We start from the raw sequence: 20,798 nt of genomic DNA on the forward strand, positions 1-20,798 counted from the left end.
AGGTGGAGGATCAAAAGAAGAGGCAATGTCCAGGTTTTTGCAGAGCAAATGTTGCAGCTCAGAAAGAGCCCTGATTGGTCTGCTTCCCGATTGGGTCCCCTCACCTGCATCTGCATCCGCATCTGAGTGGATGGGATATGGCGGCTGTGAAGGTCCACCCAGGTCCTCCGGTGGGAGGGGGAGAGCCCCGCAGGGAGGTGCTGACTGACAGCTGTTGCTGCATCCTGGGTCTGCACCAGCAGCTCTGCCACCGTGACAGGGATGAAACTACCCCTCACCTCAAGAGTGAGGCCCCAGGTACCCTCTACAGCATCCTCCAGTTGTACTGCCCCTCCAGCAGGGTCCTCTTTTTGGGAATCTGAAACATGGTAACCCTAACCCAACCGGATGCAGTTATTATCAGCTCTCTTATTTTGTGACTTTTTAAAAAAAAATTTACCAAGAACATCTTCCTTTATCCAGGACCAACAGAACTGGGGCAGTTGATGCTGTCAGATGACAACTATTGGGGTATTCTTCGGAGCTCCGTTTCCCTCTGAAGAAGGGGGCTGGCGTCAGCCATTGTATGCCCTTGGAGCACCATATGAGTTTACTAGGTGCGGCTACCCCATGCGATCCCATTGAAATCAGTAGGGCTGCGTGGGTGTAACAGAAGGCAAAGTTGAGCCATAAGCGTTTTAGGTAGCATCTAAGGCCATGTCTACACTACCACTTATGTCAACAAAACTTATGTCACTCAGGGGTATGGGGGAAAAAACCACCCCTGAGAGAAATAAGTTTTGCCTGTAGAAGGACTAGTGCGCACAGCGCTGTGTCGGCGGAGAGCTTCTCCCACTGGCACAGCTACCGCCACTTGTTGAGGTGGTTTTATTATGTCGGCGCGAGAGCGCTCTGCCGTCAGCAGAGAGCAGCTACACGAGCGAGCTTACAGCGGCACAGCTGTACCAATGCAGCTACGCCACCGTAAGCTCGCTAGTGCGGACACGGCCTAACTCCTGCTTCACCCAAAGAGCACTTCCTCAGATTTGTATTCTAATGTTCTTATGCCTCCCGACATCTCATTTATCTTTGTTTTTTAAAAAACTGGAGTCATATCATAGATTAATGCTTCAATCAGTATTGTACCATGGCTCCTAAGTTCTCTCCTTAGTGTAAAGCTTGCAATTGATGCTGCAATGATGTTCCATTTCAGTTCAGTTGCTCCCCCACCATGAATTATTTACATTTATGTACACCAGCCGTTCGCATCCAGAAGGAAAATTTCCATTGAATAGCAAGTTCAGAATACATAAACAAACACTCCAACTTGGATAAGTTCAGCACGAAGTCCCTGAAACCTTCCTAATGAATACCAAGCTATCCGTGTTATGATTTCCTTATACACACAGTGGTTTAAAAGCACACACAGACCATTCCCTCCCCAAGGCAAACAAGACTCCAGATCTCCATGAGTAGGTAGAATGTGTATATCACCTTTAACATGCTGCATCAGTTCCACCTCACAAAAGAGTCAATGCTCCTGCAAATGGGCAGGTTCCTTAAAAATTTAAAAGTGCAGGACAGAGAAAACAATTCATAAGTGTTATACGCCACACCAGACATTTTTACTGCACTCATCACCATGGGAGTTGAGCATCTACATTATAGCAGGAAGATTCCTAGAGGCTGGAGCCCTCTCTAAAATGTACATGCGGTCTCACTGCAAGGTGAGGAACAAAAGTGGATGGAGCACAGGGCTGGGGGCTAGGGCTTCTTGCATTCTCCGTCCCAACTCTAGCAGCCTTGATCTGCTCCACGGGGTAATGTTCGTAAAGCACTCTCTGTGTGTGTGTTACTATTGTGTGCTCAATGCTAAGTACCTAAGTCACCTGAGTTACTGGATCAACAGGACATTCAAGTCTGTTGGATTGTTCTCTCATTACTTGTTGTGTCACAGCATTAGAAATGCACGGACGAACCTGTCTGGCTGGTTTCACAAAATAGTTCACTCAGCAGAGGAGAGAAAAGTTCAAGAATCATCCACTCCAAAGTCCCATCCTTCAGAGCCCAGTAAGAAATACAAGCAGGTATTAGACTGAGCACAATTTTAAATGGGCATTGTCAGTGGCCTGAAATGAAATCTACCAGCTTCATTTGGGTGTGCAGATGTGCATATAAGACATGTTCATTGCACCATCCATTTTGCAGGCTGGCTCTGTTCTTCTCAACTGGCAGGGTAATGAATCTTCAACCAATCCTGCACTTGAGCCCTTTTTATTTTTAAGCTGTTGTAATGTTTTTTATGTATATATGAAGTATTCTTGAATCTGAGGGGGATGCCAGAATTTAAGGGATTCCTTCCTCCTATGTTACTAGGCTTCAAATCGCCATTTACCTGTTTTAAATAGGGAAATGCACGTAATCATCAGCTGTTGGTAATATGGACCATTCCAATTACTTTCTTGTCACTAAGATAGGCCAAATTCTCCTTTCAATCATGCTGGTTCAATGCATTAAAGTCAATGGACCAAATTCAAACCGAGTGTCAATAGGCTCCACTCCAGTGTAACAGAATGGCCCAAGGACTCTAACATTTTCTATCTCCCAGTGTTTTACTGGATCTTAGTGGTTCAAACCGAAGAGTGGATGCCTTGCATCACTCTTACATTAAAGCACCATATCCCCAAATCAACATACCTCCATTGCAGTAAACATGCAAAATGACCAGCTGGTGCAAGTCAGTGTTGCTCCTTTGAAGCCAGTGGGCCATATCCTCAACTGAGGTAAATCAGCATAGTGCCCCCGAAGCTCTTTAGATCTACTTTGCAGAGATGTAGCTGATGCCACCAAGGGCAGGTCAATGGAGAATCAGGCACAAAGGACACCAAGACCAATAAAGGCTAAAATACAGGGATTCCTCCATGATAAAAAAAACCTCAGCCAAACTTCCTAGATGAGAGAGTAGAAAGGAAAATATATATACACACACACACCTCAGTGCCATAGTATGAAGCAGAGCTTCATAAACATGAATGAGTTAAGCTTTACAAAAAACACACCTGCGACGTTGCAGGAGGGAGAGTATTGTCTTCATTTTACAGATGAGGAAAACAAGGCACAAAGCTCTTGAGTCTGAAAACCAGATTCCCAAAATCTTAACTGCAGTCTATGGGAGCTGCAGGGGCTCAACACCTCTGGAAAACCAGGCCCTAACATGACATGCCCAACACCACACATCAGAGTCAGTGAGAGAGCAGCAGGCTCTTTAAGGCAAGGACCACCTTGTGTCTTTTATGTGTGTATAGTACGTAACACAAAGGAGCCCTGGTCCTTGATTGGGGTCTCTAGGCCCTACCGCAATAACCAACAATGAAGAGCTGGGAACAGAACCCCCTTTCTCTGACACCTAGGCCTGTCTTCTCACACCAAGATCATTCCTCTTCCCCAACTGGTCCTAAAACGCGGCTTGTTTTGTAGGGAAGCCAGCACTGTAAACTCATTTATCAGTACATTCCTTAGAAGTATTTTGGTCATCAATGTATTTTAATTTTAAACAGGTTAGGCTTGCACAACAGCGTGTCCTGAAAAGAAACCAACGAGAGATGAAACAAAAGAGACGATCCCCATGTCGTGCTTCAGTGGGAATGAATGTCAACGGTGGCATGCTATTAACAACGAATAGTAGACTTCCAGGAGTAAAATGCTCACAGTAAAATAGTTAAGACAAGGGAAATGTTTGTCATTCATTATCTGGAGCCAGTCTTGGATTTCTCAACAGCAGCCGCAAGCCAAGGAAGGCACGTTAATAATAATACGTACTTTGCAGAGAGCTTATACCCTGTGTGTCCAGCTTGCCCTTGAAGGGAGAAGCTCTATCAGCAGGTATAACATTTGCTTGCTTTTCTTTCATAACAGGTATTTGGTGGACTCTCTCTCATAGTATAACTCACTGGAGAATTTAGCTCCTCCCCTACCTTGACATTGTATAACTCACTATTAGGTGTGTGTTATACAGCTCCCTCTGCACCTGATCCATAGAGAATGACCCTACTACAGTACTACAAGCTCCTAGCTAAGGGACTTTAGCACAGTCTCTAGAGACTCATATCCCGGGGTCTAGAAGCCTGGGGTTTAATCTCCAGTGAGAACAAAGAGGATAGTCATCATAACCCACTAGCATTCAGTGTTGGGGGTATGGGAGGAAGCCTTTATTGCAGCACATGGGAAACTCCTGTTTTTTGTTCTGTTCTGGTACAGCACCTTGCACAATGGGGTCCTGCCCCTTAACTAGGGTTTTTAGGCACCAGGGAAATAAAAATAAGTCATAGTAAGTATCTGAGGACAAAAAGGGGAGAGAAAGACAAACAGGAAGAGGATGTATACACAGAGTGAAGACAGCCAGCCCTATGCAAGACTCCCTATGGAGGCAAATCACTCACTGGATCAAATTCTGCTTCCAGGTCTTGTCCACCCTAGGGATTCACTCAAATTACAGCACCAGTGCACTCCCAGCACAGACAGGCAAAGCCACTATTTGCACTGAAACATGTTCCCCCGGCTTGAAAACAGTGTAAGCTCCAATTGTGCAAACAGCCCCTTTGCAGGTCTGCACCAGCAGCTGTGTTTGGGTCAAATCCCCAAGGCAGAGGAGGCAAGTTCCACAGTTCTAACCTCAGTTGACTTCAGGGTGAGTTTCGCCCGAGTAACAGGACTTGAAGAGAAGGAAAGCCCACAAAAAAGAAAAAAGCCAGACTGAGAATATGACAAAGGCAGAGAATGAAGTGGCTGCTATAAATAGAAGAGAAGGCTCTAAGAAAAGAAAAAGAACAATATCCAGCCCCGACAAGAGCCAACAGGTCTGCACTCTGATTTGATTTGGGAACTTTGTTTACCAAATCTTTGGATACAGATTAACTTTCTGTGCTTGATATTGTGAAGTCAGATTAGTTCAAAATAATTTTAAAAAACCCACCAGCTCTCCTAGACTGTTGGTTGTAGAGCTGCAAGGGGAAGAGGAGTATGGAAATGAAACCATTTTATACAATCTGTCTTGTGTTATGCAATTCAATTTACTTGGTTTCCTAAAGCAGTAAAACAAGACCATATATTTAATAGCCAAGCAAAGATGTGGCGGAAAACTGGCATTGATTTAGTCAATTACTCATGCAAGCTATTCTTATTTTGGAAAGACAGCTCCTAGTTTTTAGTCTACCCAGAAAGTCTCTCCTGTTCCCATGTCATCTATTCTGATGCAGGCATAAAAGTTTTCTCTTCTCTGTATGGCCGCCTTTATGGTGTTTACATGTTACTAGGTCCGTATGTTGGGCAAAACAAACCAGTAACGCTACGTTTTGTTTGTTTATGGTAAGAAAGGTAATAGAGCTGACTGGAAAGGGGAATGTCTGATATGTCAACATTTGTTTTCATCCCAAATCAGAGCACAAAAATAAGTCAAATATTGAAACTTTTTGTGAAACAAGAAGTTCGAAAAATTTTGGTTTAGAATCATTCAATTTAGATTTTCCAATGGAAAATTCCACCAAAATCTTTTCCCCACAGAAAATGTTGACTTTTCACAAAACCCAATGGGAAAAATGCTTAGTTTCATTCAACCAGCCTTAATAATAATAAATAAGAACGATAATACTTCGCACTTCTATAGCACCTTTCATGCAAGACTTTCAAAGAGCACGATTTACTATTTGTATTACAGTTGCCCCTCGTGGCTCCAACCAAGATGAGGGTCTCATTGTACTAGGTGCTGTACATGCACAGAGCACAAGGCACTCCTGCTCCGCACAGCTTACAATCTAGACAAAGGATGGGGGAAAGACAATATTGTCATCCCCATTGTACAGATGGGAAAAGAGACGCAGACTGACTACGGACTTGTCCAAAGCCATACTGGAAGTCTGTGGCAGAGTTGGGAATTGAATCCCAGTGTTCTGAACCCCAGCCCAGTGCCTTAACGGCAAGATCATCCCTCCTTCCTTCCTGTTCTTTCAAACGTGACTTGACCATGCCTTGCTGTTCCCCACGACAGCACAACTGTTGGGGGCAAATCCATGCATCAGTGTGACCTCTGTTGTGGTTCTCATGATGGTGCAGAATCTGCATGGTGGAATCTCCAGGTAAGGACACCAGGGCGAGAGGCGGGGGGAACCACAAAACACCTGTCCTCTCACAGGAGAGAATTCCCCATGGGATCCAACAGGCTGGCACTGGGATGTGGGCTAGGAGATGAATCTGACTCATTATACCCAGGGTACTTATGGGTATGGAGCTCAGCAACTTACACAAAGGCTCCCATAATTATGGAACTGGGGCTGCCCCAGAGCCTGGAAGTCCCGATTCCCGGGCTCACAAATGTACCACCTCACTCTTTACTTGTGCCACCACTACCCCAGAGAACGCTAGTCGTGCTGCATCTAAGATTGCAGAGAAAAAGCTGATTCCTTCAGGAAGCCACATCAGAACACCACAGGGTGAGCAAAGCTGGCACATTTCACTTCAGGTGAAACGATATAAAGGAAATGCCTTCTCATCCTATTTTCTCTGCAAGTGAATTGAAGGACATCTGCTTACTGCTTCCAGGAACTGGGAAACCTACATGCTTCCACTCTAGAAGGGAATGAGGTCTGCTGGACTCCTTTACAGGGTCTAGGACTGTTCCACCATTCAGAAACTCTGCCTCTAAACAACAGAGTTACCGTGAAAAGACTGGTAATCTTTGGAATCAACAGTTCTGAAAGGCAATAATAAAGGCAAGGGTGGGGCATGTTGCACACTGCATTATTATATAGGTCACAGGGAATGATTAAAAATAAACTATTTTAGGAACAGCGAGATCTTCTGACTCAGGTGGTGTCCTCGGAATGAGTCATTGCCTGACTCCGGAAAGTACAGTCATCACCAAGATAATTCTGATGATACCATAAAGAAGTGTTTCCTTAGTACCCGCTAACCTTGATTGTTAAACATTGGGTGACAGAAGACAGTAATTATACGCCCCAAATTAGACTTGTTTCCCTTTTTTGCTAGGATGCTGCTGAAGTTGCCCTTCCGGAGTTAGGATTGCTGCTGGGGACTGGCGGTGTGGTATACACGTGCACACAATCAATGTCAAAGCAGCCTGTTATTTTTGTTTCCCACTCATCCTCTCCCCTCTGATCCTCACTGGTCTCACCCTTGTCTTGCCTTTTATACTGTAAGCTCTTTGGGACAGGGACTGTTATTTCCTCTAGGTTTGTACAGCACCTCACACAATGGAGCTTTCACTTGGTTGAGGACTCTAGGTGCCGCCACCACAGTATAAGAGTTAGGGGCCCAACAACACAGAGGGGTCATAGAGCAGCTTTCATGGGCTCCCAGGAATGGAAAGGGTTGGCGGGGGAGAACATACATTGCAGCTACACGTCTGCCACTTCATCTTTCCTGTCTGTCTATTTTACTCTGGTTTGCCCTCCTCCGGGAGGGACTGAGTGTGCACAGGCCCCCATCACACTTCCCACAGACAGAGAACAATCCTTACTAGCATGGATTATGGAGGCGGTGAAAACGCCACAACTGTGGCATTTAAACCTAGACTAGACAAAGATGCAGAAAAATACCCTGCAGGAAATAAGCAGCACTAGGAAGGGAATGGATTAGAGGATCTGACAGGTTGTTTTCACATCTCTATCTTCCATGAGCCTCCAACTTGATGCTCTAAATTCACGGGCTGCGTAATGCAGTCAATGAATTCTCTATTGTTACCAATAAAACATGAATGTACTGTGCTAATGTAAGTGACCCTAGAAAGAAAGGATCTATGGGAACTGAAATAGTACAAGAGGAGACTATTGAAAAAAAACAAGTATGATCCATTTCAGCATGCTTTTCATAAGCAACTTAAAGAACCCAGCTTGACAATATAATCATTTAGCACAGATCACACAGTAAAGCTAGTACATTAAAAATACACATGGCATTAATCAGCTACCCAGAAATACATGCCATCATTTCCATAAAAATACAGGATCAAAGCAATCTTAGCTGCTTTATTAGTTAATATAGGCAGCCAATCAGTCAAAATACCATGGAAAGCTGCCGTAAAATTGATGAAATATAATTTGTAGGGAAAGGAACGAAGCAGATTCAGTTGAAAGCATGCTCCAAGCATGACCAGTTATGCAGGTAAAGGTTATATGCAGCCTACTGATTACACAGAGGAGATGCAGCGTAAAGCAAGAACTAAGAGGTTTTTATATATATATATATATATATATATACACACACACACACACACGTTTAAAGCTTGTGAAATGTCAAATTAGCCACATTTACAACTGATTTAGTAATAATTGCCATGAAGAGCTGGAAAGCCAGGTTGAGGTGGGAGGAATATACCCCCCTCCCCCCCCCCAAAGAACAAGTGTCCCTATGTGTTCAAATTTCCTCTCATTTCAAAGTTTAGCTACATCCCTTGTTGTGGCTTGAATAGTAGCAGCTGCAGGTCCAAAATGCGTCAGCAGCCCTAACTGAATCAATATGGACATGTATCGGGGAAATTCCAACTAACTTTCCAGATGCGTGCTAATTAATTAAGCCTGGCAACCCTGCTGGGAGGTAGACAAGTATTATACCCATTTCATGGACAACATTAATAAGGCATGGAGAGATTAAGAGCACAGGCTTGTTCCCATTACACTCAATGGCAAAACTCCCATTGACTTCAAATGTGTACAGTGGCTGGCGCTAATTAATTTGTACAGGTGACCTAGCAAGTCAGCAGCTGCAGTCCATGTGAGCCTGCTAATGGTAAATACATTCAACAGCCAGACACAGGATACTAGACACGGAGGGCTCTGAGCTTCTACAGCTAATTCTTTCCCAGGCATCTGGCTGGTGGGTCCTGCCCATATGCTCAGGGTCGAACTGATCACCGTATTTGGGGCAGAGGAGGAATTTTCCCCCAGGTCAGATTGGCTGAGACCATGGGGTTTTTTGTGGGGGGTTTTTTTTAACTTCCTCTGCATTGTGGGGCACAGGTCACTTGCTGGTTTGAACTAGAGTAAATGGTGGATTTTCTGTAATCTGAAGTCTTTAAATCAAGATTTGAGGACTTCAGTGACTCAGGCAGCAGTTAGGGGTCTATTACAGGAGTGGATGGATGAACTTCTGTGGCCTGAGATGTGCAGGAGGTCAGACTAGATGATCACAATGGCCCCTTCTGGCCTTAAAATCTCTGAGCAACAGAACTGAAAATATGACCCCAGGATCCTGACTCCCAGCTCTTAGCCTGCTCTGTCCTAGACCCACATTCTCCCCTGTCCTTTTATGGCCTTCATCACTGTAGCATCTAAGCACCTCGTCTGTAATGTATTCATTCTCACAACAGCACTGTGAAGTAGGGAAGTGCTATTGTTCCCATTTCACAGATGGGGAACTGAGGCATGGAGAGGTTAAGTGACTTGCCCAAGTTCACACAGGTCACCTGTGGCAGAGCAAGGAGCTGAACACAGGTCTCACCATTGCCAGATTACGGCCGTAACCACTGGGCCATGCGTCCTCCTTTTTCTAGGCATTGGCACTGTTGCTCCCGTGGCAGAAAGCATGACTGATGGAATGCTGGGTGACACACCCCAAAATCAGTGCTTGAAGGCATTCAGACAAACCCTGAGAAAGGGTTCTCATTTAGTTAGTGTGAAGAGTGGCTACAAACAGCTCAGGAACTCTGAAGAGAAACACAATAGTTCCATTTTCTCACTGAAAGGCTACAGAACCAGTCCGCTGTCCAATTTTTAAAAGGCATGTATAGCAATGAGTACTAGCAAATACCCAAGACTGTCATGGCTGGCTATTCTTCTCTGGGTTTATTTATATGGACATGGGGTTAATGAATTCAAAATGCTAGCTGATCATCATGGCAAACCTTATAGTGTAGACATGAACCTTAGAGGAAGGGGCAGTGTTGCAGGAGTTTTGCAGGAAAACACTCTCGTCTCTCATGCTTAGACTCTGAATTAGTTACAATTATGGGCAAATTTTACTTCAAATACTGGACATTCAGCATATGTCTAGTCTGAGTAGCATGGGGTCAAACTCAGACTTAGTGTAAGCAGATGCAACTCAACTGAGGTTGCTGCCACTTACACCTGCTCTGAAATAGGACACACGTGTGCATGGAGCAGGGAGTACAAATTCTAGAGCCAGCCCTGCAGTCCTCCTTAGGTAGAAAAGTCCTGTTGATCTCGCTTGCTCGGCTCTGGTGTAGAAGGGCCAGGAAAGCCCATCCTCTACCCCTATTCTGCAATTCTTCATGTGTTGCCAACTCTCAGTGGAATTAATAGAGCAGCAGCTCAAAGAGCATCAACCAGGAAAGGAATTCAGTCATTAAACAATGGGCTAGCTTTGTTAAGATCAAACATTCCTAGGCAGATTAGCGCTATGTCATCATGTTTAGATGGTCTGTTCTCTGCAGTCAGCGACGTATGTTCCAGAAAACCCCCTCAACCAAGCAGCTCTCTCTTCTGTTCAATGAAAACCACCACTGAGAGCTAGACCGTCACACACCTAATTCAACCTTACAAGGCCCCTACTATTCTCCCACTGGGTCCTGCTCAGACTGTGACACTGGCTGTGGGGAGGACAGGTGGGACTACTCTTCTGAAAATTCCCTGCTGTGAGGAGGAGCAGCCCTGGCCAGGAGCAGAGAGGGGTCATGTGCTGTTCCCAAGGCAGCAGTGAAGTAACTCACTCCTCCTCCAGTGGGCAGGAACAGGGGTGGACCTGAAGTTCTGAATCCTATTGGGTTCTCTGGTCCATTCGTGGGGTGGTGCAGCTACTCACCAGCCGGGTAGGCAGAGTACCTGGCAGAGTTCCAATCTAGCCTTTAGGCAGCAGACATAAAAATCCCTACCTGGGAGCCAGATTCTGTCCCCCTTCCACCCATATTCATGCTGATCAACGCCTTACTGTACAAGGAGCCCTGTCGATTTCAATGGCTGCTCAGTGTGACCCAAGGGGGCAGGATCAAACACTCTATGGGCACCCAGGGCTCTGAAGCTAATCAGAGCCTTTGCAGGAACCTCATTTATAACAGCTAAACAAAGTCTCTGCTGCAATCTAATTTATGTAAGGCAATTCAGTCCCTGTAAGCTTTTTTTTAAAACAGGTTTTTAATGGAGGAAAACAGAAACAACAATCCCTTTCCCCAGCCACACATTCCCAAGAGAAACCTGAATTCCTCGCAGCCAGCATAGAAATGAGTTTATTTCTATTGATAAAAGATATATCTTGAGTAGCAACATCCCACTCCCTCTTGAGAGCTTGGGCAATCGGATCAGATCTGTGGAAGCCTTTCCTGTCTGCCAAATGGCATGAACGTTTCAATTTTATAAGCAGCAGAATGAATTACCTTGTGTTTGGAGTCCAGGGGCCCGACTCAAGCAGTGAGGTTTTAGTTACCAGAAAGGAAAGACAGGCTAGGCCCTAACCCCTGGCCTGAAACCTGGGTTCAATTCCCTGTACTGCCTCCGGCTTCCTGTGTAACCTGGGGCAAGTCACTTTGTCTCTCTGTGCCTCATTTCCCCATCTGTTCAATGAGAATAATAGCACTGCCATGTCTCAAAGGGGAGTCGTGTGGATAAATACATTCAAAGATTGTGAGGTGCTCATACACTGCAATGATGGAGCCAGATAGGTACCTTAAGTAAACAGATCAGGATGTTCTGTAATTCAGCATTGCTAATTCTTGCGATTTTATACTGAGCATTCTTTGGGATTTTTCTTTCAGCCCCAACAACTCCTGGAGTCATGTGATACAGTGAGACTCAGTTTTCATAAAAAAAACAACAAAAAAAACATACAAATTTCTAGCCCTCTTCATTGCTGAGAAAGTTGGAAAATGTGATCCCTAAAGGCTCAAGAACCAGCAAGTAAGATGACCCAAAATTTGAGGTTTTATAATCTCATATTATTTTTCTGTCCTAACTCGTGATTGTTTTTAATGCTCGTGGTTGGCATTGTTGACAGTTCGATGCACATGAGAGTTTGACATGGCTCTGAGACCACAGCACACCCGCTCCATGGAAGCAGCAATGCGTACTTTGTTGTTCTGTTTCCTGCTGAAGGCAATATGATTTTATTTATTTATTTTTTCAGACTCACAATAGGAGGCTCATGATTTATAACACACACCCTCACTCCTCTGGCCCCTCCCAGGATGGTTTCTATGTAGCACAACCATTCTTTACTTCCCAGCCGGGATTCAATTTCCATTTCTTAAAAAAAAAAATTTTTTTTAAATCCTGATGTTGTCTCCTTGAAACCCTGGTATCTTGGCAGCCATGTTGAACTGCAAATCCAGAGCTTTCAAATGATACCGAGCATAAGCTGTATTTCCAAGTGCTTAACAAGAGGATAGGACTGTGCTGGCTTGGAGCAGCTCCCATAGATCGTTCTATATATATTGTATCCCATCCTTTATGTCTAAAGATAAGGCAAGCACCATCAGGCTCTTCCTGGACTGCTTTCAGCCAAGTTGTCTTCCAGCACCAGAGAGATATCAATTGAGATAAAAGAGATATCGGGAGCATTCCCTGCTTGGAGAGTCATAGATTTTAAGGCCAAAAGGGGCCATTATGATCCTCTAGTCTGATCTCCTGCGTGACACAGGCCACAGAACCTCACCTAGTAATTCCTACAGTACATCTTCTAATGCACCCAAGAGGAACAACTGTGAAGCCCTACCATCCTGCCATGCCGTACCGAGATACACCAACCCCCAGCAGCAGTGGCAAGAGGAAGATCATGGCATTCATCCAGTGGTGAAAATCTAGGGAAGAGAGAGGCAGTTCTGTGAGCAGACGTGAGAAAGATCAGCCTCAGTCAGATGGAGGAAGAAAGGGAAGCAAAGAGTGGCAGGGAGTATGTTCTCCAGGTCTCGGGTTTCCATGCTAGCCTATATTTGAATAAAAAACACTCCTCAAAATTGTTTCTCATTCCCCATGAAAAGCAGCCAACAGCTGCCTGCTTTTCAGGTACTTGGAAAGCAACTGATCCTCAGGTTTCAGAGTAGCAGCCATGTTAGTCTGTATTCGATGCATCTGATGAAGTGAGCTGTAGCTCACGAAAGCTTATGCTCATATAAATTTGTTAGTCTCTAAGGTGCCACAAGTCCTCCTTTTCTTTCAACTGATCCTCAGTTCTTTATTAAAGATAGGCCCAAATCCAAACATCACTCGAGAACCTCATAGACAGCCCTTAGTATTATTTCTCTAGGGTAGCACCTCCAATGCACTCAGCGTGTCTGATGTGCTCAAGCAGAAGCTTGGAGCCTAAGGAAAGACAAACAGACAGAGCACAGAGGAAAGGGCATTGTAACAGGCCAATGACACACAAGTCAGCTCAATTCACTGTAGGCAGTGCAGCAGAAGTGGGTCTTTAAGAGGAACGTAAATGTGGGTAGGAAAACGCGGATCAGCTCGGAGGGGGTCATTCGATGTAAAGAAGAGGGGTTTGTGGAAGAAGGAACTGAAGGGATTGTGCAAGAAACTGATAAATACGTAGGCCAAAGCAGCTGAGAGGTTGCGGAGCCCAAATGAAGCTTGACAAAGGAAGATGAGTAAGTCGAGACAAAGGAGTTATGTAGCGCTCTGGTGACAAGGGGTAAAATTTACAAAATGCAGCTAAGTGCCTATAAGTCCCAGTGGCATTTAGGAGCTTTGAAAATTTGATGCAAGAAGCTTAAGTCTGATGCAATAGTGGGTGAGATTCTATAAAATGTTGACAGGTTTCAGAGTGGTAGCTGTGTTCTTTTTGCTGATACAAACTAACAAGGAGTACTTGTGGCAGCAGTGTTCAGCTGGATCCAAACTCTAACTCAGACCCATCTCTCTTGCCTTACAATGCTGCTTTTTGTGTTAGCCCAGATTTATAGAGTGCTGTGCATGTTAAAATATTACATTGTAGCACCCCCTGTGAGGTGGGAAAGTGTTATTATCCCTCATCTACCCATGGGGAAACTAAGACAAGTTCACATAGCTTGTCTGAGGTCACAAAGGGAGCCTACGGCTGAGTCAGGGATTCAGACCGGAGCTGTTCCTGGTTCCCAGTCCCATACTTATCCCACCCTGCCTTCCCCTTTACGTATTGTACACTGCACTTTTCCCCAAAGCACAAACCTCAAGGACACAGCCAATGGCAAACTAGAGGTGGGGACCCAATCAGGGCCATGAGGTGTCAGGATGAGTAGGGAAACAGAGCTGCAAATGCCATCAATGGCCCCACTCCCGAAACATCTCTTGTTTACAAGACAGCTGATTGGAAGTACTGTACTCCTTCCAGGATTTTATATCCCTCTATGGGATTTGCCTTAGTCTCTTGTTTGTGAGCAAAGTCTATTAGCTAATCTTTCGTTCTAACATGGACACAATCGATCTGGCTGCTTTCGGCTGCACCTTTTCAGTCTGGATAGAGCATTCCCAGCAACAAAACAGCACAGATAGTAGTATTCTAAATGTGGTTACACAGGTCACTTACTGTCAGGATACCTTGCTTTGCCTGATACCCCACATTTCAATGTACCAAGATCTGCTTCATTTATGCAAATAATGCTGCATATCCACAATCACTTCAGGTACCTTTCCTGATCGGTGCTCAGAGCAAGAATTATTTTTTTCCCCTACACCCAAAATGTACATGTTGCAAAATTCAGATATGGAACCAGATTCTGAACACCCAAAATTTGGTGGTACTGAGCTAGAGATCCGGTTCGAACCATTGCAAAAGTGGAAACAGTTTCTGAAACCTGGATCTGGGTTCAGATTTCAAATAACCTCAAAATTCCAGGGATGTCTGGATTTAGGGTTTTGGACTGAGGTGTAGGTAGCAATCAATCCATTTTCTATGTAGCAAACCATTGCATTTAATAGGTCTGTCTCTCTGTTCATCTTCTGGGGTTGGGCCCGAGCCAGGCTCTGAAAGGGAATCAAGATGGAGGGATTTATACAGTGAGAGACACATTCTGATCTTTCTCTTGTGAAGATTTTGCATTTGTTCTCTCTGGTTTGTTGATCTGATATAAATAAATCTTCTGGATTGAAAAATATTTTGCTCTCTGTGTATGGAAAACAAAAACCTTGACTATAATGAACTAAATGACCTGCCTAGCCACTCCCAAAATTGGAATCATCAATGCCTCCCCCTCATCACCCCCCACACACAAAGAGCTAAGCCCCTGAAAAATCCTGAGATTCACTTAAAGATAGTAACTTTAAAAAAAATTGGGGACTCTTTATTTGCTTCCCTTGTTGGAGCCTTGAGAGGTCAAATTTTCAAGCTTTTCTCCACAACCTTGATGGCTAGAAACTTACTTTTCTTATAAATGAAAGCTGAGATTCTGATATTATCACATGACTTCAGGAGCTGAGACTCGGGGAAAAAGCCACATCACATATCATGAAACTAGTGATAAAAGTCACAAGAGTTGGCAACACTGCACCTACTATTGAAACAGCTGTAAACTGATGTGTGGAAGGAAAAAAATACATTGATAATAAAATAATAGTAACAGCACTTAAATAGCACTTCACATCTTGACAGAGCCAAACAAACATTAGGCCTGATTTTCCTCCCATTTACACTAATCTGACACCAGCGTAACTCTATTCATTCCAATGGAGTTGCTCCTTATTTAAACCAGATGAGAATCCAGCCCACCAGCTTCCAACAAAATGTTATTCTCCCCATTATGGGTTGCAATAGTAGTGTTGAGAGTAAATGCAGCTTTGATAAAACGGGGTCCATTTCTGTAGTCAGCCATGTGATGGCCTTTGATTGTAATGGTAGTCGTGTGCTTAGAACCATACATGACTGTTTGAAAATGAATCTCTGCCCCTACAGGATTCCCAGTGACACTTCATAGACTGGAACAGTACTAAAAATATATGGATTAACTAGGGTGCAGGCTGATGGCTGTGCCTACCACATATACCAACTTCGCAAATCAAACAGGCTTTTCCATATGAAATCAGATATATGCCTCGGATTAAAATGAACTATGTTGCACACGCAAAAAGGAAGCCACTCTCCTGGTTCATGTATTCCAGACTTGGTGGCCTAAACCCATTACATCTGTTACTGTACATTAAACCCTCCATGAATCAAACTCAAACTGCCTTTACTAATGAACATGCAAGAGTGAGTGTAACCTGTCCACAGAGGTGTTTCTAAGGTGCCCATCATTGTGGTATTAAAGGCACCAAAGATGAATAATGTGGACATCAACTGGCTGTAGCTATTAATAATAATTAGCATTTACCAACTTCTAAGAGCTTCACAAACATGATTAACAAGTTGTCTTTCCATCCCTGCAGTAGATGGGGGAAGTATTGTTGTTCCCATTTTACAGATGAGGAAATGGAAGTAGAGAGGTGTAGTAACTTGCCCCGGGGCAGGGAGGGGAGGTCAGAGGCAGCACTGGGATTAGACTCAAGAATCCCTGACTCCCAGTCCTTAACTGAAACCACCCATCCCAGCAAACATGCAAGAATCACACATGGAACATGGAAGAATCATGCACAGAACATGGAAGAGAGTGAGGATCCTCATTAAATTTTGAGCTTTCCTTTCACGTCTTGCATCATCTATGCATGATACTTGTACTTTTGCCTATATGGAAACTAGACAGCTCCGCTCATTGTCTCAATAAAGCATGAAATCAAGAGGCCCTGGTTCTCTTACCCTTAAAAGGTGAGGGGTTTGGACATAATTCCAAGATACTGCTGCTAGAAGTACAGTCCTTGTGGAGGCTGCATAATAGAGGAGTACTTTCTGATACTGCATTACCTGTTTTAGAGGTGATACACTACAGTACTTCCAGACATGACCATAAACATTTTTGGGTGGTGGCTATAGTGGCTGCTCCTAATATAAAAGTCATCTTCTCTCCCAACAGATTTCAATCAGTTAGCAGAGAAACACTATGCATAAAATCAGTTGGAGAATATTTACTTTATATGACTCAACAACCTGTCTATTCACTCTCGATACTTCAGGCCCTCAGGTTCAAACTACATATTCTGGAAACTGCAACTCACTCAATTAGTTTGTTGACAGAGCAGATGAAGTTTAATCATTGTACAACTGAGAAGGTTGCTTTTGCTCTGAGAAAATACAACCTGCTCCTAGTCTTATCTATCATTTCCAACCTTAAACCATCCTGTATCTTCAAAAGGAAATAAAGACACAAAACGCAACACAAACAAAAGGGTGTGGGTGGGAAAGGGGAAGAATCCAGGTTTCCCACAAACCGCATTTCTAGCCATGTAAGAAAAGTTGGCTAAAATCATCTGCTCAGAAGGACACCAACTGCTGAAGTGGTAAAAAACAGCAGCAAAATACCGTCCAGTTTCACATCCTTGTCCGGAATTTAACATTGTTTCTTCAAAATATCTTCAGTGTTGGTGTATTTATAAGTGTCTGTCTGTATAAATAGTCTTCATTTCTGAAATTATAGGGACAAATTCTCTGTGGGAGTAAATGGGAACAGCTCTATTGACTTCAGTGGAGTTTTGTCTACTTTCATTAGGAGAAAACTGAGTTTCCAACACATGTGGATGAGAACACAAAAGCTCTGGAGAGGGGTGTATGCTCCACCTTGCTAATTCTCCATATCACTTCAAATCTCAGCTGAAAACAGCTTTTCTCCCTGGCCTCTGCTGCTTCATATCTCACCCTTTCCCATAATGGCTCTTTAAGGCATTTTGGGGATATAGATTTATGGAAGAGCCAATACAAAAATAAGGTTCAGATACTCAACTGGTATAACTGGGTATAGCTCCACTGAATTCAACTGAAGCAGGATCAGCCCTATAGTTGATTATGACTACGTTGTGATACTTCCCAGAATGGAAAAAAGCTGAAGGCCTTTTTAACTCACATGAAAAATCAGGCATTGCATTTGCACAGGCTCCTCCCAAAGTCTTGGCAAATACTCATCATTTACATATCCCTTTCCCTCCTCCCCAATATACAGAATTTAGACAGCATCCACATAAACACAAGTACCACGAATCCCAGTCTACGTAAATTTCCTGTCACCGGCGTGTGGACAGAATCTCTTACTCTTATGACTCAACTTGCCTTTCAGGGGCTGGCCAGGGAGCACAATGCCTTACAGTGGGCGCACACTGGTTGCTACATCCCTTAAAGGTGTAGTGTAGTCTCCCTTCTGAACCTACCCAGTTCTGCTGGCTAGGGTGAAAGGATGATCATGCCCTCCTCCACATTCTTCCCTGCCCCTTTAAAGGTGCTGCTGCTCTAGCTAGGAGCTATTCTTGTGCCAAGCATCTTCTCCTGGGCCCCTGCACAAGTGACTCAAGACGGAGGAGAAGGTGCCTTGTGCCCTTTACATCCCTTGCACACTCAGGGATCAATCATCATCTGTACTTGTGATTATACCAAAGACACTTCTTCCATGTATTCTCCTACAAGCAGCCCAGGTTCCCTCCCGCCATATATATCTATAAATACCTATAGATATACAGGTTTCAGAGTAGCAGCCCTGTTAATCTGTATTCGCAAAAAGAAAAGGAGTACTTGTGGCACCTTAGAGACTAACAAATGTATTTGAGCATAAGCTTTCGTGAGCTACAGCTCACTTCATCGGATGCATTCAGTGGATAGATATACAGGTGTGTCACGGGTGTTGTATAGATTTTATCCCATCCCCCATTATGGCTAACATGCCCCCTTTATCAACACAACATGAATCCATCCCTGCTCCCTTTGAAGCCAATGGGAATTTTGTCATCAAGGTCAAAGGGAGCAGAATTGGAGCCTAGTACATCTTTATTTGTACTATTTGTGCTGGAAACCATTGCTGGAAGGCATCACAAACAATTACCCCCTCCTCTCCATGTACAATTTAGAATATAAAAGGCTCTAAAAATAAGTTTCTTTTAAATGAAACTCCTCCTTGTTGGCTCCTTGATCAATAGAAAAATCTGATCTTTGCTTGTACAAGCATTATTTAATATAGGGGCATGGAACCCTGCTACTATTCAATCCAGTTTCTAAATTCCCATTGACTTCAATGGGAGCACGATCAACCCCATAATAAGGGTTAGTATGTATACATAACAAAATTCCACATTTTCTTTCTCACCCTCACATCCATTTATAAAAACCAGTGGTGAAATACTGGGTATATTCTAGCTCAATAAAACTAATTTTTTTGTATTTGCATGAGCAGTGTTGCCAAAGTGTAATAAAAAGGTAAAAACAGCAGGTGTCTGTCAAGGTAGATACCGGACATCAGGCATCTGCCTAGCATAAAGCTTCCCACTCTTGTCTGGGGTTTTATCCTGTGTTCATTTGTCATTACCGTCCATATGTCATCAACACAGACGTGCAGGAGAAATAGCCATGAATGAAAAGCTAAAAGCCTCCACCCTCTGTTAATGTGCAACTGATCAAGTTTACACCTGCCCCTTGCTTATTTTTAAACCAAACTTTATGTGGCCTGATCCTGAAAATCCCTCTGCAGGGTCTTCTATTTTAAATGCCACGAATGACCCAAATGTACCACCAGAAACAAGAAGAAGAAAAAAAAAAGACAACCAGCACCGCAGGGAGGTGAGAAAACCAGCGGAACAACAAAAAAGAAAAACGACCCTTTGCTGACCACGGCTCAACATCAGATGATCGCCCAGGCTTTCCTGGAGGGGGAAGCGGGGTGGGGGAAGTGGAAGCAAACATTTTTCTCCTGGCCTGTCTACATCTGCCCCCATCAGCCGAAGCGTCCATCGTCCCCAGCAGCTGGGGGACAGGGAGGCACCGGGGCTGTTTCCCTCGGGCGCTGGCTCAACATGCAGGAGCCTCAGGCATCACTGCGCACCCTGAGCATCGTCCTCATCGGCCCCTTCCCAGCTCAAGCCCGCGGCTCCCTGGAGGGTCCCCCCCAGCGCGGGGCAAAAGAGGCAGCGGGGCGGGGCGGGGACTCACCTTGGCTGCCGCCGGTGGCCACGTCCTCCTGCTCGGCAGGTGGGGACGGGACTGCCGCGGGGAGACCGGTGCTGGGCCACTGGCTGGGCCGGGGAGAACCTGCCGCGGCCGGGGAGGCTGCCGTGCCGGGGCCGGGCTCGGCTCCCGGCGTCGCCAGGCTCGCCCGCTCCGGCGCCAGGCTCGCCCGCTCCGGCGCCAGGCTCGCCCGCTCCGGCGCCAGGCTCGCCCGCTCCGGCGCCAGGCTCGCCCGCTCCGGGGCTCCCGGCCGCGCTCGCCCCGCGGCGGCGGCGCTGGGCTGGGGGCTGCCCAGGGTGGCGGCGAAGGTGGGCTGAGGCGCGGCGGCCTCGGGGCTGAGCTCGTTCCCCGCCTCGGCGCCCGGGGCCGGGCTGGGTCCCCGCGGCAGCGAGCCGGCGGCCAGGGCGGCCACCAGCCAGAGCAGGGCGAGCCGCGCCGAGCTCCGCGGGACCCTCATGGCGCCGCGCAGCGCTGCCCCATCCGCGCCGCCCGCCCGCCCGCGTGCGATGCGCGCTGCCCGGCCGCCGGCCGCCGCACCATCCCTCCGCGGCTCGCCGTGACAGCCGGCCGCGAGCCCGGCCTGCCCACGCCCCCTCGCGCCGGCGAGGGAGCGCCCAGCCAATCGCCCGCCGGGCCCGGCCCCGTGACGGCGGGCGTGGGGCGCCGCCCCGCCAATGGCCGGCGGGCTGGGGCGCCGGGGGGCGGGGCCGGGCGGCATTGTGCGTTGCCGGAGTGACACGGGCGGCCGCCAGGCCCCGCGGGCTGCGGCTAACAAAGGAGCCGCCTCCGTGTGCCCCCTGCGGGGGGGGCTTGTT

The 20,798-nt window shown here is 45.7% G+C and overlaps 1 protein-coding gene across 1 annotated transcript in view; it reads right to left on the reverse strand.

Annotated features, from left to right (window-relative positions):
• Positions 1–20,440, reverse strand: part of MEGF9 (multiple EGF like domains 9) — a 78,992-nt gene extending 58,552 nt beyond the window's left edge. The window contains exon 1 of the mRNA XM_037880009.1: positions 19,969–20,440. Coding sequence (XP_037735937.1) covers positions 19,969–20,440 — 472 coding nt within the window. The remainder of the gene's footprint in view (positions 1–19,968) is intronic.
• Between the last annotated feature and the right edge of the window lie 358 nt (positions 20,441–20,798).

Source organism: Chelonia mydas, chromosome 16, assembly GCF_015237465.2.
Source record: "Chelonia mydas isolate rCheMyd1 chromosome 16, rCheMyd1.pri.v2, whole genome shotgun sequence".
In the NCBI taxonomy this organism is placed as follows: domain Eukaryota; kingdom Metazoa; phylum Chordata; order Testudines; family Cheloniidae; genus Chelonia; species Chelonia mydas.